General features: G+C 39.9%; 1 protein-coding gene across 3 annotated transcripts in view; it reads left to right on the top strand.

Moving 5' to 3' along the window:
• AP3S1 (adaptor related protein complex 3 subunit sigma 1) overlaps positions 1-6,445 on the top strand; it is a 48,603-nt gene extending 42,158 nt beyond the window's left edge. The window contains exon 7 of one of the 3 annotated variants that reach the window (XM_075726088.1): positions 6,255-6,445. In XM_075726088.1, coding sequence (XP_075582203.1) covers positions 6,255-6,286 — 32 coding nt within the window. In that variant the 3' untranslated portion in view covers positions 6,287-6,445. Of the gene's footprint in view, positions 1-3,186; positions 4,387-6,254 lie in introns of those variants that run through there. The other 2 variants (XM_075726086.1, XM_075726079.1) reach the window with 2 other exon arrangements.
• The last annotated feature ends 11,837 nt before the right edge of the window (positions 6,446-18,282 follow it).

Raw genomic sequence — 18,282 nt, 5'->3', positions numbered from 1 at the left:
GCTTGGATAGACAAGTGCATGGACTCCATGTTTTCTTTTGGCTTTCACAGTCCAGTCTGGACTGTCTTTGATATGATTTTCAGCACTCAGCCAGCAGAGTTGCTGTGGGACACAAGTTGAATTTCACAGCTTTAGATGTTTGCAGGGTACCTGCATGACCCATGTGTATGGCAGGATACCTGCATGATCAGTGCTCTCTGTGTGCATCTAAGAAAGTTTTGCCTTTGGTGTAGCCATGGTAAGTGGCACCCACATCTTCTCCACCAAAGGCCCATCCCAACAAATTTGACCAAGCAATCTGCAAAGGTGCATAGAAAGAAGCAAAACTGGAATGGACTCTGCATTCAAAATAGTCTTTACAATAATTTGTTGTGCTGATGTGTGTCAGGACAGCAGAGATCTTTCATGATTCAGCCAGCCATCTTGTTCCCAAGTGAGGTGCTGTTTTACTTGACATCAGAAATTGTTTGGGTCACCCTAGGACAGAACTCATGGCTCTGTGCCTCTCTGAGACACCCTGGCATCTGTGTCTCATAGACTAGCCTGCCTGCGTCTCTGTACAAAGTCGTCTTCAGCAGGGAGTGCTGGCTGGCTGTCATTCTTCTATGTCTTTCCAGGACAGGTATCATCACAGATACTTCCAGCAAAGGCCAGTAGGGCACATCCTGGCTGCCATCCCTCTGCAAGGTGTTGTGCACTGGTTCAAGAGGTGATTGCCCTGGCAATATATAAATACACTGCTATACAGAAATATGTTAATACAGGCATCTGCATCCTGGCTCAGGTTTCCCCTGCTCGTTTAAAAACAAGGACAGATAAGTGTTGGTTATGGACAAGCCCTTATGTAGACCTGCATACTGGAGTTGTGGTGCAGGCAAAGGAGGGAGAAAGTTAATATGAGAGCCTCTTGTCAGAGGGTGACGTGAGTTTGTAGTATGGGACTGGTTGTCTGAGGAAGCCTCATGAGGTGTTACAGTTCTCCCAGGTGGTACAAGGCTACACAGAAGGCCTGATTTGCAGCTCTCCAGCAAGAGAAGCTATTGCTGAGATGATCTTCAGGAAAAAAACAAGAGCAGGTAGGAACATCCAGAGCATTTTACAATTTAGAGTCACCCAGGAAATCTGTAGCAAGGTAAGAAATAGTACTCATCCTTTTCCTGCTGGCATCAGTGCAACAGATTCCAAAAGCTTAGAAATATCACCCCATTAAATGAGCCCCCTTGGCCCTGGAAATACCAGTTCTTAGGAATCTGTTACAGCCCATTTAAGTAGTTTAATGCCACTATAGGATCTTTTTGGTTTAAGTTAGATTGCGGTTTGCTAAAATACTCATATCCAAGCATTGTGGGTTAGCACAACACAAATCACAGCTGTCCTGGCTGTGTCCCCTCCCAGCTTCTTGTGGACCCGCAGCCAACTCACTGATGCAGCAGTGTGAGAAAAGTGCTTACGGTGCATGAGCACTGCTCAGCAATAACTGAAGCATGGGTGTGCTATCTACACTGTTTTGGTCACAAATCCAAAGCATAGTACCATATGAGCTACTTTGAAGAAAATTAACTCTATCCCAACCAAAACCAAGAAAATAGCAACACAAGTAGTAGGATGAGGGAAGAGAAGGTAGTAAGGTAGTAACTCAATAAGGCTTTGCATTATGCATGAAGTCATTATTTTAAATTAATTTTTTCATAAGTATGTATGTGAAGGGCTTCCTGCTAAATCTCACTTGGGTTTCCCTGGAGGGAAGTATTCAGGAAAGGGCTTGGGTGAAATGAAATTGGTAGTTTACAGAGCAGCTTAAAAACAATGCTGCCCAAAAGAAAAGCCAGAAGGAAAACAAGGGGTAAGGAAGGTTGTAAAAGAAGTTGCTAAACAGGTTATTTTATAATCTAGGGATAAAACTGTGACAGAGTTGTGAAATAATTTATTAGGTTAACTGAGATATATAGGAAAATGGACAAGCTTTTGCAAACCCAGATCTTTTTCAGGTAAAGACGAAGGCAGCAAGATTTAAACTGAACTACTTCTAAAATATGTGTGTGTTTTCCTGACCGTTGCTGGTTGGTCTAATTTTAATTTTCTGACAAACATTTATCTAAAGCTGACATGAGCGATAAGGAAGCAGTAACACAAAAAGACACAAGAAGGAAGCAAATGGATTTGAATATGAGAAAAGAGAAAACTTGCTGTTTCTTAGTAAGTGCTACATAGTATTAAAAGTGTTTGCAAACATAAGAAATTACTTTCACCATATTTATGTGCTTTCTGACACAAAACAGGTAATAGGGCTGCTGGTGGGATGAATATTCAAGGTGTGTAGTGGTAACAGATGAGTTCCCTAGCCTCCCCTTTCCCCTAGCCCCCTCCTAGCAGTACTACCTAATAAGTTAATGACAGGCTAAAAGGAGAGGAGGGTTGGATTCCTTCAGCATGTATGTTAATTTCACTGCTAAGAGTCTGAGATTCCCAAGTGATATTTCCATTTAAGAAAATTTCTCTCCTGTCCACCCAAAGGATGAACAGTATTCCAAAGTCACTAGGTTTCCTTGGTTTCCAGTTTTTCAAGTTTTTAGATATTATTTAGATTTCTAAGAACTGAAATATAAAAGCATATAAAGCAACACGAAGTCTTTTGATCAAAAACAAGAGTGAAAATAACAGGTTGTTTCATCCTTTAAAGGTGTATTTAGCAATTCAGCTGTTAGGTCTTCCTCTCCGAGTTTGCCTGTAACGGTGTATAACACCCACTCACTGTTTGATGTGCACTGTGGCAGCCATACCTGTTCTTAGGAGGACACACTTGTGGAATTTCAAATGCCTCTCCTGGTTGTTCCCACTGGCCTTCCTCATCATTTTTTAGCAATGAAATTCCCAATAGCAGTTCAAATATATTCAAAAATAATGTTGGGAAGGTGGCACCATTTGAAAGGGCTAGAATCACTGCTGGAGATGAGAAGGGTTATAAGTGAGTTTTCAAAGTGAAGGCACACACTTCCTCCCAAAGCTGATCCCGTGGATTGTAACTCTGTTAGCTGGAGATGGCACCATTAGCGCCAAGCCAGGATTCATTAGCAGAACTAAGGAAACTGCAGCCTCTGATGAGCCCTACAATGCATAGCATGTGCGTGTGTGTCTGCTTTGTGTCGTTCAGTCATGCAATTGCCGTTCCTTCCCCGTTCCTTCCAGTTTGGATGGGGACTGCGTGCAGCCCCGCGTTGCTGAAAGCCCTGCAACGGCTGCGGACGTGCTACCGTGGCGTCGGGCTGCAGACCCACCCTGTGGTGGATGGCAAAAGCAGAGCTGTGTCTGGACAGCAGTGGGGAGGCTGAATGTGGGATGTTTCAAGTTAGAACAGTAAAGAAAAGAGAGACAGTCCATCGCCAGAAGATGTGCTGCCAGTGGCTTTCCACTTTTTTAGTCTTTTTATTACATTTAAACCTTATGCTGAAGGTTTGGGAGTTTCAGTGACTAATGACCAAACACAGACCTGTTTAGCACACAGAGTTTCAGCACAGGGCCAGTGCAAATATATTATAATACGATTTTATGTTGTCCCCAAGTTAAATATTACACCATGTGTTTCCTTTGCCTTAAAAAAATTGTTCTCTTTTCTCCTCCCTAAGAGTTTCTGGGTTTCAGTATAAAAAAAACCCTCTATCCCTTCCTTCAGAGTTTTCACAGAGATTGTATTCTTGGTAAAGATTTAGCAGGTGAGAGTTTTAGGGAGGCAGTTCAAGCAGAGCGTTTTTTTATAGGTGGTCTGATGGACAGCTAGGGTTCACAGCCTCATGTTTAGACAGATCCTCTAATCCGCTGGCTCACAGCGCACATGGGGAGCTGCAGATCCCCCATTTAGCTGGACAGGAAACTGTAACTCCAGTTTTTCTGCATGAGGTGCTATTTAGCTTCCTTGCTTGGAATCAGGCAAGAGTCTGTTTGTGACAAAATCCATTAACTTAATGGATCAAAAAGAAAGAAATACGAAACTTGGGGATGGGAGTAGAAACTGAAAAAGGGAGTTTCTTGGCAAGGAGAGACTGGGAGTTGAGGACAGTTTGGGAAAAACAATTTGAGAGAGAATTGGTGGAGAAAGTCATGGGAAGGAGGACAGGCACACAGAGGGCATATGAAGAAATTTCTGAAGAAAAAACAGAAAGATGACTCACAAGTGTAGGATGGGAGAGTAAGAATCAAGATGCTACTGGGAGGTTCTGCTGCACAGGGTGAAGTTCGCTGGAGGACTGCCAGATGAGAAAATCAGGAAGGGCTGTGACTTTGCTGCGGAGCCGTTTGACTGGATAAACAATATGGATCCTATCAAGCCACTGGGGAGGTCTATGGGGGAAATTTTCAGACTGCTCTGCAATGTAATCTCCAGGTGGACAGACTTTTCTACCATAAATAGAATATTAATACCAAACCTGCATCTATTCTATTTTGTGAACAGAGTAGTTGCTCCAGAATAAAATCAATTTTATTCATGCTAGAGAATTTGCATGCGTTATGCTAGCATATTTGTCAAAGTATACAGGCCCAAGTGAGAGCTATAAAACTTCTTGGTCTTGGAGTGAATACATAAAAGTTGTGTTGTTTTTATTAGTGCATTGGTTTAGTATAAACTTACAGTTAAATGGTATTGCATGTGCCTTTCTTGTTATGAAATTGTTTGGGTGGAGGGACTAGTAGAGAGAGGAATGTGAATCAAGGAAGGGCTCTAGGGGTTATTGCTGATGCTTATGGAGGAAAATGGGAACAGAGATCTACTAGAAATTCATTAACTTGTGAAATTTCTAAGCTAGTGTGCACAAGTAGCCTCAGGAGGGAGATTAGATAGATAGATAGATAGATAAAAGTACAATAATTTATTTTCCTACTACTTCTCTAAACTCTTTTTCTAACCATGAAAAGGTACTTTGTCCAAGCAGAATAAACCATAGCCTTACTTACATGACAGTTTTGCCAAGATGACTCTGCAGCATACACCTGGTCTACCATTACATGGTGATTGAGGAATAATCACAATTGTCATAATTAAATGTAATTTATCATGCTGTCTCTGCAGTTTAAAACAACAATGCCCATCCCCCAACACAGATACCCACACAAAACTTCTGATTTAGGTAACCTCTGTTCTCTTTCCTGTGTTTTCCTAATGAACGCAATCTTACAAAAGTTAAGCAATCAGGAAGTTAGAGTTGTAGCTGTCTAAACTGCACTTCTAATCTGAAAAATCATATGCCCCTGGTCAAGAAGTAGTAGCCTGCAAAATGTTGATCCATAAGAGGTTTTGAAGACCATCATACTTGAATCCCTGTTTTAAAGCTTGGGGTTTGTTTAAATGTGTTCTCTTTTCTGTCCCTTTTATTATGACAATAGCCTTGAAAAGTAGATTTTTAAATGTTTTTGAGCTTGAGGTGGTTTGAGTAGGTGTGACTGGGATGTTTTCAGATCTATTTATGTAGTAATAAACTTACTAAGCTCCACCACACACAGCACTCATACCACTTCACACAACCAGCAAAGAGGCAGTGTTACTTCCTTGTGTAGCGCTTACGTAGTGACAGTATAAATGTCCCCGTATAAAGGAGATTAAGGATTGTGACCTTGGCTGTGATGATGCACTAATGCTGCTTAGTGATCGGCTGTGCTTGTGGAAAGGAAAAGGGACAAGCACACTGTTTTTTGAAGAGGTTGACGGGCTTCAGGCACATGGAAGTATCCTATTAATTCGCACTCTACTGTGACTCACTGCTATAATTAGAAACACACTGTGTTTTTTCATATCCATAAAACTAATGAGCTTAACTTACTCCTCCTTTAGGAATATGGAGACCCATCTTGTGTTTCAGGGGATCACAAACAAGGCTGGCATTTTCATAGTCAACATCATTGTTTATTTAGAAATGTCATAATTTCCTACCACATAGTATTCCCCAAATGCAACCACTCATAAATCAATACAGAGCAACTTATTTATCTTGGGAGAGAGGCATCAATTCAGCAGGTTAGGAATTTTGCAAAATAAGAGTTTTAGAAAATGGTGATTAGTTATGACCACAGCTGTTAATGAGTGAATCAGAGTTGATAGGAATTTTTGCTGAGGGTGTTTACTGCATGCAATTTTTGCTTAAAACCAAAGGAGCTTCCAAAGTAGCACTTGTGCGTGGACTGCTGATGCCCTGCAGTCAAACAGTAGTTCCAATAGCAAAATGTTATTCTCTACTCTGAGCTTCTCATTCTCTGTTTCTTTGCAGGAAGTCTTGAAGGATCTTGGTTTTCTCCCTGAATGGAACAGGATGAATTTTCAAAGTTTGAAAAGTTTCCAGACACTCCTAACTGCTTCTGAACTGTAACTGTCTTAAGATGCAATCTTTTTTAATTTTACTAGTAAAACTTACAAAATACCTGCTAAGTCATATTCAATAAAGGTGACGTACAATGTTTATTTTTATTGTATGTTTTCCTAGCGAAACACAAGTATGGGAATTAAGGTAAAACACTGCATCATGAAGACCTGGATTGTGAGGATGTTAGTCGGGTTTAGCACGACAGGATGTTTCAAATGTAGTCATTTGGAATGACCAGTCTGAATTAGACTCATGTAAGAAAGTCATGTATGATAAACAGATTTTCACTATTAGATCCTAGTGATATGAAGGTTTACATCAGAATTCAGTGCAGGTTTTTTTTCCACCTTTGTATTTTATAATTTAGAAGAAAAAGGTGTGTTTTTTCAAGTTTTCACTTTACAGAATTGTTTCCAGTTTTTGTGATTGAGACTGATTTTGTTGGATGTCAGTACATTCCATATTTTATAAATATATGATTCTGAAAGGCAATACATCACAGTGCTTGCTGTAGAGTAATATGACTACTCCACCATAAAAACAGTGTGTTCCCCCAAGATCCAAGCAAACAAAACGTGTTCTGTATTTACTTCATGGGTTCAACCACAAGAAATTTGACCTTCACTTAATTTGCATGTTTTTTCGCCGTTTGAAAACATCCAACATCCAACACATTCATCTATCTTGTATTAAAACCACTATAAAAGATTATTGTTTCAGTATGTAACATCTCAAACTAATACAAGTGGAGCATTTTTATTTTCTGTATAATGCAACAGCAAAAATCCAGTCTTCAAAAGATAGAGAAGATTCTTAGTTTCAGGTGGCAGTTAATGCTTTACAGGAAGAAAGGTGCCTGTGTTTATGATTACCATTATTTGTTTATATAAAACATCATAGCTTTATATCATTCTTCATATCCCTCCAACTTAATTTACATTATGAAGGTTGTAGGGTGAGGTTACAAGCCAGATTATTGATTTTGCTAGTTTATACCACCTGCAGATTTTTCCTCTTTAGTCTTTGGTACAAGGAAATGGTGGGATCAGGAAATATAGAGCACTGACCACAGAGAATGTAGGTTTCAAAAAAATCATGCTAGTTTTAACAAAATACAAAGTTGAACTTTTCAGCAGTGCCAGCCATTCAGGACTTCATCAGTGGGAGCCATTAGTCTGTATAGCTGCACATTGGGAAGGAAACCAACAAACCTGCAATTTACATTTCTGAGAGTGAGCAGTACTGATCAAACCAGCTTCCTTGACATCCTTGCACCTCAGTACATAGGACTGTGACAGGAACAATGGAAACTGAAAGCTATATCTTGCTGTGAAGCCAGACTAGCTTTATTTAACTGAGTATTTATTTAACTGGGCTAAGGGGTTATGCAACTTTCATAAAGCGTCTTGAAAGTAGGATGGGGGGGAGCTGAACACCGTGATCAAATTTGCCAGTGTTGCTCCATGCATTTTTGTACTCTTTTGTATTCTTTTGGGATCTCTGTAATTCTAGAAGCTTCTTAGATGTTACAGTTTGCACAAACTCCTCTAAAGAGTGCAAAGATTAGCAAAGACTGGCAAAGAATGATCTAAACAAATCCGTCTGTCTCTCCAGGGTAACCTCAGTGACAAGCTCAGCATCATTTTGAAACCACAGGCCATATCAAACCACAAATCACAACATTCCTAAGTGGTTCAAAATACAGCTGTGTGTGCAAAGACAAGAAGGTCCATGTTTAGAAGGCATTTGAACACCTAGCTACTGTTGCCATAAGCCTAGGTTCATAAGGTAGCTTTGAGCCTCTGCTTTTGGTGTTCTTTTTTCTAGGTAGCAGTTTCTGTTTCCAAACAGTAAAGTCCTCAGAGAAGCAGTCTAAATTAAAGTTCTGTCTTCACACAGCAAAAATCCCTGCCTATAATCTGCCCATCTGTAGATAAATGTACTAACAAGAGGGTCTGCCTTAATATAAGGAATTGCAGGTCTCCGTCTACCTACTTACGTGAATTGGCTTCCAGAGTTCAGAAAAACCAAAATGTGGAACAAGATTTAAAATAAGAAAAAAGGATTGGAGTGCCTTCCTGCTGCCTAGATTTCACAGCCCAGCTTCTTCTCCAGTGGATTTGGAGAGCTAGGCTTGTGAAAGTCTATCCACCAAAGCATGGTAATGCGTAGAAAGATAATCACTAGACGTGCTGAGGAAAGAAACGAAGGTTAAGTGTTAAAAAAAGGCCAAGAACCGATGCCTAGGTGGATGTGTCTTCCTGAGCATAGCACATGGTCAAGCGTACCCTTATTACCCACTTAGTGACAAGATGCCAGCATCTGTGACACCAAAACAGGTGATTCTGGAAGGTTCTGTATGCCCTGAAGCTCCCACTGACCTGGTGCTTTTCAGGGTTCACTAAGGACCAGAGCATCCTGACTTGGGATTTGGTCCATCGCCAAGCTGATTGGCGGTTGTGAAGGCAAACAAATCATAGGTTGGTTGGAGTGTCAAATGAGTACCTTGGATTCTGAGAAGGGTAAAGGTGTACTAATGTTTCTAGTCCTAAATTAATCTGAATAAATCTAAATTTATTCCAGCTGCAAGGGGAATGCAGACAGCTGCATGGTATTCTCAGATTTCCTGTTAAATAGAGGTAAACAAATGACTGCAAAAGGGAGAAATTATCTGTCCGGGGTTTTTTAAGGGTGGGCAGGCAGTTACATGTTGCAACAGGGACATTTTTCCAGTTGAAGCCTTCCTTATTTGGAATTTGTAAATGCATTTGTCTCCTCCTTTCCACACAGCTGGACATGTGTGTTGTCTCCTGGAACTGGAACGATCACCCATTCTTATCCAGCTTTAGCTGAGCATTACTTTTGAGTGGCAATATCCCATGACACCTTCATCTAATGCATAACAACTAGAAAAAGGGAACCTTTAGAGGTTAGAGTGCAGTTCCCAAGTATTTGCCCAGCTCAGAAGATGCTAATAGTTATGTTCCATATGCTTGCTGAAACATGAGAAGTAAACCAGAAGGGAGGACAAGTTACTCCACGAACAGCAGAACTAATGAAGCCTGATTTCCTCCAAATCTGTATGCTCTGTCACCCAACACCTCTCCCTGCAACAAGCCAGTTTCCCTTCCAGTATCCCGTGAGATCTGCATCTCAGTAACTTGAGATCTTCCTGTGCTGGCAGCGTTTCCAGTTCAGCACTTGCCTCTGTGTTCTTGTCTTTTCCCCACCACCCCCACCTCTGTGTTTCCGAGGTGAGGAAAGAAACGCAAGCTAGACTTAGGAATGAGCTAATGAGCTAGGCAGTGCCACGTGCCGGGGGGGTCAGCCAGTGCAAGTGGGATGAATGGCCTGCCACCCCATGCCAAACGGACTGGGGAACAGCTGTTCCCCAAGCTTTGCCCTCTGTAAGACTACCAGATTTTGTTTTCTCTTTCTGTAGATACATAACATCCGGGTAATTAAATATATTTGAGATGTCTGGTTTTGCCACACAGGCTGAAATGGATCAACAGGTTCAAAAGTGAGAAGAAGGGGAGACTGAAAAAGCTTTCTTCCTTGGACAGGTATGCTGATAATACTAGTAAGAATGTCTGCCTTTTAGCAGTGATAGGCATAGCATAAGCTATTTGAGACACTTGAATGGCTTGTAATGATTGTAGCATAGAAACGCCAATAAATAAAAAAAAAGAGTAATCTACTGGAGTTGCGTAATTCAGTGGGTATGAAGTTTAGCATTAAAACCAACAGGCTGCCCTCCCATGCCATTGAGCTGGAGGGTTCATTTGTAAATCAGTAAATGGACTCAATGTCTGCTCTTAGTTCCTTAGCCTTAATTACATGATGTATAAAGAACAAAATTCAAGCTCTACAGATCCTTTTCTTGAAGTTTTCACCCTCTTTAATAGAGTAACCAAAACTATCTCTGACTTCCCAGATGAGTAATTGTTTAGGACTGGATAAATATATTTAGGGTTTGGAAAGGTTTTTTTTGTTTTCCATCACCCCTGCCAACAGTATTCTAATAAACAAACAGTGGTATATGCAGTCATTTAAAAAAATTCTAATAGATTGTGTTTATTGGAGTTGTGATATCATAACCACATTGTGTATGTTGCTATCATGAGATCTTCATCTACAGAGGAAAAAGAGAAGAGTACTTTAACCCTCACATGAATACTAACTTTGGTTCTTCTTGTGTGAATTTATTTCCTCCCATTCTCTGTAATTTTTGCAGTCTCTATGGATCCTCACACAAGAAAATGGTTTATGTGAAGTCCTTTCTACTATTTCTTGCTAGGATTTAAAATTTTACTCCTATGCTTTATATAATCGACATCACTGTAAGTGATGCAACTGGATTAACTCTCAAGAGGTCTTTTCATGCTGATCACATTGGGAGAGCTTTCTTCATGCGGCTAGGGCAATTATATTCAAGTCTCAAGGAACAAGACTGTCCGCTTAAAAAGGTGACTATTTTAGCTGGATCCAAAAGTATAAGCTATTCAGTACAAGTAAATACCATGTAATAGAAACATAAAAACAACTAACTTGAAAAACTCAAAATTATATATGTATTTCTTACAACTCACAAAATAACTTTTAATAATTGCTGTTTACAGAAGTTACAGATAAAATGTATTTCTGATTCAGTCACTTGTTAATGCAAAGTTACTTAATAGACAGCCCTTTGCCATCAAAGGAGTTAAAAATTATGGACAATTAAATATCTATGTATCTGTCTATCTATCTGTCTGTCTATCTATCTATCTATTTATTGTGGAAAGCACTGAGTATCTATCTATTTCAACTAAGATACTCAGTTCATCAGAATAAGACTACAGCAAAACCTACTACTTTGTGCAGGTGAAGAATTCTGATTGCTTTTTCTAATGCTCAAAACCCCTATTTTCTGCCCTTCTCTTTCCTTTTGTAGCAGGCATTTTCTGTTTGGCAAATGAATGGACCATCCATATCCATTGTGCCATTTTACTAGCCTTTAGTAGTTGTTGCCTCTACTTGTTATTACCTTGACATACCTGCCTGGAGAGGAGCAGCTGCTTACTCTGTCCATGTCATAAAATGCTCTTCAAAATCAGATAGATTTTGCCATAACACATGACATTATTCCTTTGTAAGGGCTCCTTCTACGTTTTGTCATTCGTGCATGACAGATTGCCAGATTACTCATCAGTCTGAGGATCTATGAGGCCTGGTTGTGCCAGAGTGTCTCCTGCCTCTTTTCTCCAGTCTTGGGAGGATTCAGCTTTAGCAATCCATTAAAAAGCACGAGGGTAAGGCAGATAAGCTGCAAGAAAAAGTGGAAATGAAAAGGGGGTCCTGAGAGGAGATGCAGAGGGAGGTGCAGTATAGAAAGTGTGAAAGGGTAATTCAAGACAGCCACCTTGTGCTGCTCCTCAGTTTTTTATAGGACCTGGAGCACACTGATACACCCTCAAACAGTTTCTCTGCTTTTCCATGACCCTAGAGCATAGAAAAGTGTTGCTGGCCTGGGAAAGACAGTGTGCCTTGTAACTGTATGGCTTAGGTATGTTTTGAGGGGTTTGGCTTTATTGGTTACTGAATAACAATAACAGAATGTAAATCTTGGACTCAACTTTCTCCCCAAGACTCTCTATCCCCATGATTTCCTGTCTGCAAAACCTCCTGCTGCATCTGACCACTGTCTTACTCTCACCTGTCAAACCCAGATGAATTAACTGTAGCATCGCTGAGCCCAAAGGGTCCTCTTGTCTTTCCTGGTATTACAACTGAAGGGGTCTGGTGATTACATTAGCCATTTCACCAGAGCAATTTTTAGGCGTTTTTCTGAATCTTCACATCTGCCCTGTGACGTCCATTTTAAGCAACACCAAGTTAACACGTAGAGAGCCAAATGGCGGGCTGCCTTCTGATGCTCCTATGGCAGTATATGATGTATAATCTTTCTAAGAAGTTTGGGCATGCAGCTGGTTTATTTAAATATAACTAAGACTAGGTAAAGTGCTCTCTGTTAAACAGCCTGAGATGATAAATGCTAAAGTGAGTAAAACACTGAAGTGAATAGGTCTGGGACCAAGGGTCTCCAAACACATGGTAAAGTCAGAATTGTGTCTCCACCGACTGCTGTGTTTTTCTTACCATGTGCTGGCAAAGAGTCTGTGGCTGTTTCAGCATAGCCTGTCTCGTGATCAAAAGCAAATCTTTCTATGGCCTATGCATTGTGCAGAAGTCCTCCCAATCATTCCATAAATCCTTTACATTTTTTCACAGGCAGATGGTTTACATTTTCCATTCTCTGTTATATCTGCATCGGGATAAAGTCTTTTATCTTACAGTGACTTCAACTGAAAAATAAACACCCATCCATTACACCATGTTTCTTCAGTTGGGAAAGATTCTGCAAAATGCTCTTCAGGCTTATTACCTTTGCCTTAGAAATCTTAGGACTATATAAACCTCTTTGACATGAAGTATTAATTGTAGGCTTCATAACAGCATACAATAAGTTAAGAATCAATGATAATTTATGTGGGATTCTTACAGTGCTTCCCAGCCAAAGACCTCAAAGGTGGAGAGCAGCGTTTTTTCTTGACTTTTCTGGGCTGAGGAGAAATAGCAATATTGATGTGGCTGAGAAAAATCTGATTCGGTTCCTTTCCCATCTGCTCCTCTGAGAATGCTTTCTTTGTTTTAATGTTATTATAACTGACAACTGTCTTCTTCAGCCAATGCTGCCTAGAAGTGGGTGTAACCCCCATGCAAGTCATCCATTTGTTAATTCAACAGAGTCTAAACACAAAGTTTAGGACGCAAAGTCATATCACTGTCACTGATTTGGCTTTATCCTGGTACTCTTGATAAGAATCCAGTTTTGTTACGCTAACCCAGGGTTCACTCTGGCTTGTCAGCCCTTGGATGTCTAGATTTTAAGTAGGAAGAGTACCATGCCATATGGTCACTCAGAGAGTGATACTGTACAGGATTGACAATATTTACATGGACTTTAGAGAAGCAAATAATTAATTAAATATGAGTGGAGCGGGCACAATCAACACTCTATTATTGCTTCCCTTCTTCCTCTCTCTATATTTTCTCTTTAAGGGGATGTGTGGGGGGGTTCATATTCTTTCCCATTGCTCTCACAGACCATAACATTGGCTCAGCACAGGAGGGGGTGAACAGCTGCATGGGGGAGGGAATAAATAGTTAAGACTGAAGGAGGACAGGAAACTTTAAAACCAGTGATGCCACTAGAGACGTGTAAGTTGAAATTGCACCCTGCTTGATAACTCAGAGCTGATGATTTGCTAATGTACCAAAAGTCATGTGGTGACATTCTTGCCTGTATGTATCACATCCCCAGAAAACATAGAGCTAGCTGCAGCAATAAATCCAGTTGGTGAAAAATTCCAGCATTTCTACATATTTTTCGTTTCATTTTAGTTGAAGTGTTTTTGCTGAACTTCAAATGCTTCACTTTGAATTTAGAGCTTTGTAGATGTTTTTATTCCTTATTTTTTAGTATTTATTTTTAAGTTATCATTTTATTATATACCTGTTCATAATTACTTTTGTTATTACAATTAGTGTAGGTATATTGGTATTAAGTATATTAAATTTTGCTCAGTAAGTTATGGAGTTTAGGAATTTATATTCAGGTATTTCATTGTTCACTGTTTTGTAACATATTAAAAAAAGATAATACAAAGGAAATGACTGTATAAAATTAAAATTAGAATAATTTTGAAATTATACAGTCCAATACTTCTGAAATGTTTTACTTCATATTAACCCAAAGTGTCATTTTTGTATTTTTCACTGAAATTAATGTTTCCTGTTTGCTACTGAAGATATACACATATTCCACCACTGCTATGTAGCAAGATTTATCTCAGTAGGTGTGCTGATAGCTGTACCTATGAACTTCTGTCTACAGTTGGCAAGAGTAAAGCTAAGAATTCAATCTTGAGCATGCCATCTGAGTTGTGAGAGTCTCTTGAAGAGTAAGCAAAGAAACAATGGAATAAAAATAAATAAATAAACAATAGAAGAAAAAGCTGCAATACCAGCATGCCAGATACAAGCCCCTAGTATTATTTTGTTACTTACAGCCTGAGCTATTTTGTACTTACTTATTTTGCTGGAACCTAGCAAGCTCTCCACTTGCACAGCTTTTCTTCATTTCACCAGATGGTCCCAGTGGATTGCATGGTCAAGATCTGATTTCTGAGGCTATTGGAGGGGGTGGTCCCTTCTGTAGGATAGGATGCTTAGTTAGCTCTATGTGTGCATTTTCTGGTACTGCATTTTGTTGTGTTAATCAATTTTACACAAAAGACAAAAAGTAAGATAGTTTTGGAAGCAACCATAAAGACTTTCAAGGTTAACTAGAAAGGAGTGTGTTGGCATGGAGTTTTTAGCATAAAAGATGTAACATTAGACCTTTACTAATTTCTTCTTTGGTTTTGAGGCAACAATCTTTCCACACATATTAAAACATGTAATGTAAATCAGTGAGCAGAATTTTCTCTCTTTTTTTTTTTTACCCCTCCTGTTGGAAATCTATTGTCTCAGTTCTCTGATTGTTTGGACCATTCCTGGAATACTTGTTTTTAACTTAAAAATTCCAGAAATGTTGTCTTGCTGTTTGTCTGACTCTTTCTTTTGCAATTGCAAACAGAAGTGCTTTGCTGACAGTATTTACAATACAGAACAAGAGACTCTTTAAATGCCTGTAACCAACGATGTATGTTCACATTCAATGTTTTTCTTTTAAATAATCAAGTGTGTGCAAAAGATGTGGCATTTTGTCAAGGTATCCTGAGATCTATTTCAGGATCAGCCAGCAGAAATGTGATAATGGATATATACTTAGAGCAGTGCAATGATAAACTTTTAAAAAGGGGTTCTCAGAAAGTTGTGCTGTCTCAACTAGCAATATCTATGACATTCCTTGATTAGAGATAAATGGACACCTTCCTTTTACCTATAAAATTCATACTTTGCAGCGCCTTCATCCCACACTTCTTTCCAAATCCAAATTTGTCACACAATTCCCACTACGGTACCTCTTTCCCCTTCTGCTAATTTTGGGAAAGCTGCTTTGTTTGGCACAACAGTCATGGCAATAGCAAGTGTTGGTGTGGCAAACAACTATACCAACCACACTGGACACCCTCAGATTTCTGCATGTGAGATGTTTATGTGTGATTAGATACCATTTCTGTGGCAGGTTTGATGGTAGGTGAAGCAATAGGCTCGTTTTGGTTCCTGACTCCTGCCGGTTGCTTTGGACTGCTAGTGGGTATCGTTATTTCACAACTGCTAGACAGATGATAAAGATTTTGAGATGCTTTTTGGTACTGGATATATAAGCAACACTCTAATGAGAGTTCAAGCAAGGAAAACTGATGGCTGTGCAAGTGGAAGATATCTCCTAGATGAACTTTCAGCTTGGCCCTATCTTCCCTGTACTGTGGTAGCAACTGCTCCATTGAGGTGTTGGGGTAGTGGGGAACCTGTATCTGAGACAACCCTCTCTGATGGTGGTAAGGGATACAGCATGGCAACAGAGATGGCAATAACAATAAACACAGTTGTGGGGCAAGTCAGCTTGGTTGCAGTTTCAGAAGGACAGTCATAATGTTAAAATGAAGTCACCATCCCCCATGGTGAAGTTTTAGTTCTTGCCTATTATGATCACATCACTTTGTTTAGGGGTGACACAATGAATTTGGGGAGAGTACCATGATAATTTTTGGGATGCACTCCAAGCTTCATTATTTCTGCTACATACTACCCACAACAAGGAACCGTTAAGATATTTGAAGCAATCCGGATCGTCATTTTATGGTACAATAAAATACAATTATGCAACTGAAGTATCTATTATGTGAGTGAAGGAGAAGAATGATTAAGTAGTATAACAAAAATGGCATGCTGGCAGGGATTTGGCTTACTTTTTTTTTAAAAAAAATACAATTGTGTTTACTAAACTTTGAAAATATTTCCAGTTTGAGAAATAAAACCCCTCAAAGTGAATATATGCAGTTGTTCTATCCAAAGGTAGAGTCCTGTATAGCTGCATTTGGTCCAGCAAGTTTGTTTGGAATATTTCCCCTAACATTCTTTTGAAAAATTGCTCATTGTCTGAGAAGCTTCTCTAGCAATGGGATTGATCCCATAATGTACAGAATGTGAACAGAGGGAAGTAAAGAAACTGAGAATGGAGTAAAACACTGTAAGTTGTTGTGCATTACCATTCAAACAGAATTATTTAAGGGAACCTGAATTACCAAGGGGAAAGAAAGTGGCCTATGTCAGGAGAGGTAGCTCCTGAAGGGGTAATGGAGGGAGTAAGATGAGGGCAGATCTTTCTTTGGAAGGTGTATTGTCCACTGTGCTCTATGTTGCTTTTTCCATTTGACAACATCTTTCTGGCCCAGAGAAGCAGTGGTTAAATACTGTATACCCATATAATGTTGTATTAATTGCACTGCTGTCTATTCTTGTTTCCTGACTAGTTTGCACCCACTCTCTATCTTATGACAACATTGGCCAGAGATTACGATCCAGAGACTTGTGGGAAGAACTCTGTTGATGTGAGGTCTGTGTTTTGCCCTTTCTGCTTCCCAATCCAAATGGAGACAAGATGTTAGGGTTCAACATTTGAGATTTCTCTGTCTTTTGAAATGAGATTGGAAAGATTGTTGTAAAGGGTTAGGTTCTAATGTACTCTTGATGGTATCCAACTTTAAGAAAGAAAACACTCACAGCCCTAACAACAAAAATACAAAAGTGGAATAAGGATGAAGGAGAATAGAGCCAAATTTGGCAGAAGGGTCAAAGGTTGCACCTGGGCTTATTAATGTTTTGCAAATTCAGCTATCCTGGGAGTTGAAGAAACATCTGTAATGGCTAATCCACACTATATGATGCCAGTAAACAAACCCAGGGAAAAGAAACTGGAGGTTTTCAGATCGTGGCTTACGGACCATGTTATCATGATTCTTCAGCTCCACCTATGAGTTCTGTGAATCCCAAGATGTCCTCCAACAAACATGGGCAAATGGTGCCTTTGAAGAGTTCATAACGAGCTCTCTGCCTAAACAAGTTCTCAGGGCCTAACCCCTCAGTTAGCAACACACTAAAGTGAACAGCGTGAAAAGAGTGGTGGAGAAAGGGGATGAATAAACTGGAAAGTGATTATTTTTGACGAGTGCTTTTTCATCCTTTACAGAATCCATACTGTTCTTGCACATCAGTATAGAGCAGAAATTAATCTGATGGAGTAAATGGGATACATATGTCTAAATGAATATAAGACAAGAAAAGTAATACTCTGTGGTCAATGTAGGTGTTGCGGTTTAATCCAGCAGGCAGCTAAGCACCACACAGCCGTGTGCTCACTCTCCCCCTCCTCAGTGCAATGGGGGAGAGAATCAGGAAAAAAAAAAAAAGGTAAAATTCGTGGGTTATGATAAAGACAGTTTAATAAGACAGAAAAGGAAAATAATAACAACAACAACAACAACAACAACCACAATAATATACAAAGCGAGTGATGCACAATGCAATTGCTCGCCACCCGCTGACTGATGCCCACCATGTCCCTGAGCAGCGATCGCTGCTCCCCGGCCAACCCCCACCCAGTTTCTGAGCATGATGTCACATGGTATGGAATAGCCCTTTGGTCAGTTTGGATCAACTATTCTGGCTGTGCCCCCTCCCAGCTTCTTGTGCCCCTGGCAGAGCATGGGAAGCTGAAAAAGTCCTTGGCTAGCATAAGCAGTACTTAGCAACAACTAAAAACATCAGCGTGTTATCAACATTCTTCTCCTCCTAAATCCAAAACACAGCACTATGCCCACTACTAGGAAGAAAATTAATTCTATCCCAGCTGAAACCAGGACAGTAGGTGAGAAATCTCAGC

This window comes from Pelecanus crispus, chromosome Z (assembly GCF_030463565.1).
Source record: "Pelecanus crispus isolate bPelCri1 chromosome Z, bPelCri1.pri, whole genome shotgun sequence".
NCBI classification, from domain to species: domain Eukaryota; kingdom Metazoa; phylum Chordata; class Aves; order Pelecaniformes; family Pelecanidae; genus Pelecanus; species Pelecanus crispus.
The sequence above is the reverse complement of the archived record's forward strand: the minus strand, read 5'-3'. Positions and strand labels throughout refer to the sequence as shown.